This window comes from Coturnix japonica, unplaced genomic scaffold (assembly GCF_001577835.2).
Source record: "Coturnix japonica isolate 7356 unplaced genomic scaffold, Coturnix japonica 2.1 chrUnrandom960, whole genome shotgun sequence".
In the NCBI taxonomy this organism is placed as follows: domain Eukaryota; kingdom Metazoa; phylum Chordata; class Aves; order Galliformes; family Phasianidae; genus Coturnix; species Coturnix japonica.
The window spans coordinates 2,507-4,225 of NW_015440311.1; the positions used below are offsets into that span (position 1 = coordinate 2,507).

Here is a 1,719-nt window from a genome sequence, read left to right on the forward strand (position 1 = left end):
GGGGGGGGGGGGGGGGGGGGGGGGGCGTCGTGTGATGGGGGTCCCGGAGGATCCCAAGGGGATCAGAGACCCCCACCCTATAGAACTGAAAAGGTTCGGGGACCCCAACCCCATGGGGACCCCAAAGAGATTTGCCGTCAGAGACCCCAACCCCATGGAAGATCCCAATGCTACCGAAGACCCCAACCCCAATTTGGGGGTCCTGAATCCCATGGAGGACCCCAAAAATCTCAGGGACCCCAAAGCCAACGCTCTGAAGGACCCCAACGCCATGGAAGACCCCAACGCCATTGAAGACCCCAATGCCATTGAAGACCCCAAGGCCATTGAAGACCCCAAGGCCTTGGAAGACCCCAACACCATTGAAGACCCCAACACCATTGAAGACCCCAACGCCATTGAAGACCCCAAGACCATTGAAGACCCCAAGACCTTGGAAGACCCCAACACCATTGAAGACCCCAACGCCATGGAAGACCCCAATGCCATTGAAGACCCCAAGACCTTGGAAGACCCCAAAGCCATTGAAGACCCCAACACCATTGAAGACCCCAATGCCATTGAAGACCCCAAGACCTTGGAAGACCCCAAAGCCATTAAAGACCCCAACACCATTGAAGACCCCAACACCATTGAAGACCCCAAGGCCATTGAAGACCCCAAGGCCATTGAAGACCCCAAGGCCATTGAAGACCCCAATGCCATTGAAGACCCCAACACTATTGAAGACCCCAAGACCTTGGAAGACCCCAATGCCATGGAAGACCCCAAGACCTTGGAAGTCCCCAACGCCATTGAAGACCCCAACACCATTGAAGACCCCAAGGCCATTGAAGACCCCAACACCATTGAAGACCCCAACGCCATTGAAGACCCCAATGCCATTGAAGACCCCAACGCCATTGAAGACCCCAATGCCATGAAGGACCCCAAGAGTTTGGCTGACCCCATTGAGACCCCAGCCCCTAAGGACCCCCCATCTGCCCTATGGGATCGCGTCCTTTTCGTGCTGCCGGCCTTTGAGGTGCGATCGGGGACCCCCATCCCGGCCACTAAAGCGGAGCTGCTGCACTTATGGGGCACGGGGGCGGCTCGTCCCTTCTATGGGGCGCTGTGCCCACGGTGCCAGGCACCCACAGACTATGGGAGGTGGCGGGCGCTGCCCCCAGGCCCCCGGCTGCGGGTGGCCTACGAGGCCCCATGGAGGGACCCATGGGAGCCCTTCTATGTGGGGCCGGCCCACGGCGTGCCCCCCTTCGACGAGCGCTTCGTGCAGTACGGCTTCAATAGGATCAGCCAGGTGAGGAGGGGGATGTGGGGTGGCTATAGGGGCTATGGGGTGGTCTATGGGGCTGTGGGTTGGGTGTAGGGGCTGTGGGGTGGCTATAGGGTCTGTGGGGTGGTCTATGGGGCTGTGGGTTGGGTGTAGGGTCTGTGGGGTGGTCTATGGGGCTGTGGGTTGGGTGTAGGGTCTGTGGGGTGGTCTCTGGTGCTATGGGTTGGGTTTAGGGTCTATGGGATGGCTATAGGGTCTGTGGGGTGGTCTCTGGTGCTATGGGTTGGGTGTAGGGACTATGGGGTGGCTATAGGGTCTGTGGGGTGGTCTCTGGTGCTATGGGTTGGCTGTAGGGTCTATGGGGTGGCTATAGGGTCTATGGGGTGGCTATAGGGTCTGTGGGGTGGTCTCTGGGGCTATGGGTTGGGTGTAGGGTCTATGGG

General features: G+C 59.3%; 1 protein-coding gene across 1 annotated transcript in view; it reads left to right on the top strand.

Annotated features, from left to right (window-relative positions):
- Positions 1-6: 6 nt before the first annotated feature.
- B4GAT1 (beta-1,4-glucuronyltransferase 1) overlaps positions 7-1,719 on the top strand; it is a 2,785-nt gene continuing 1,072 nt past the window's right edge. Inside the window, exon 1 of the mRNA XM_015851312.2 lies at positions 7-1,300. Coding sequence (XP_015706798.1) covers positions 35-1,300 — 1,266 coding nt within the window. The 5' untranslated portion in view covers positions 7-34. The remainder of the gene's footprint in view (positions 1,301-1,719) is intronic.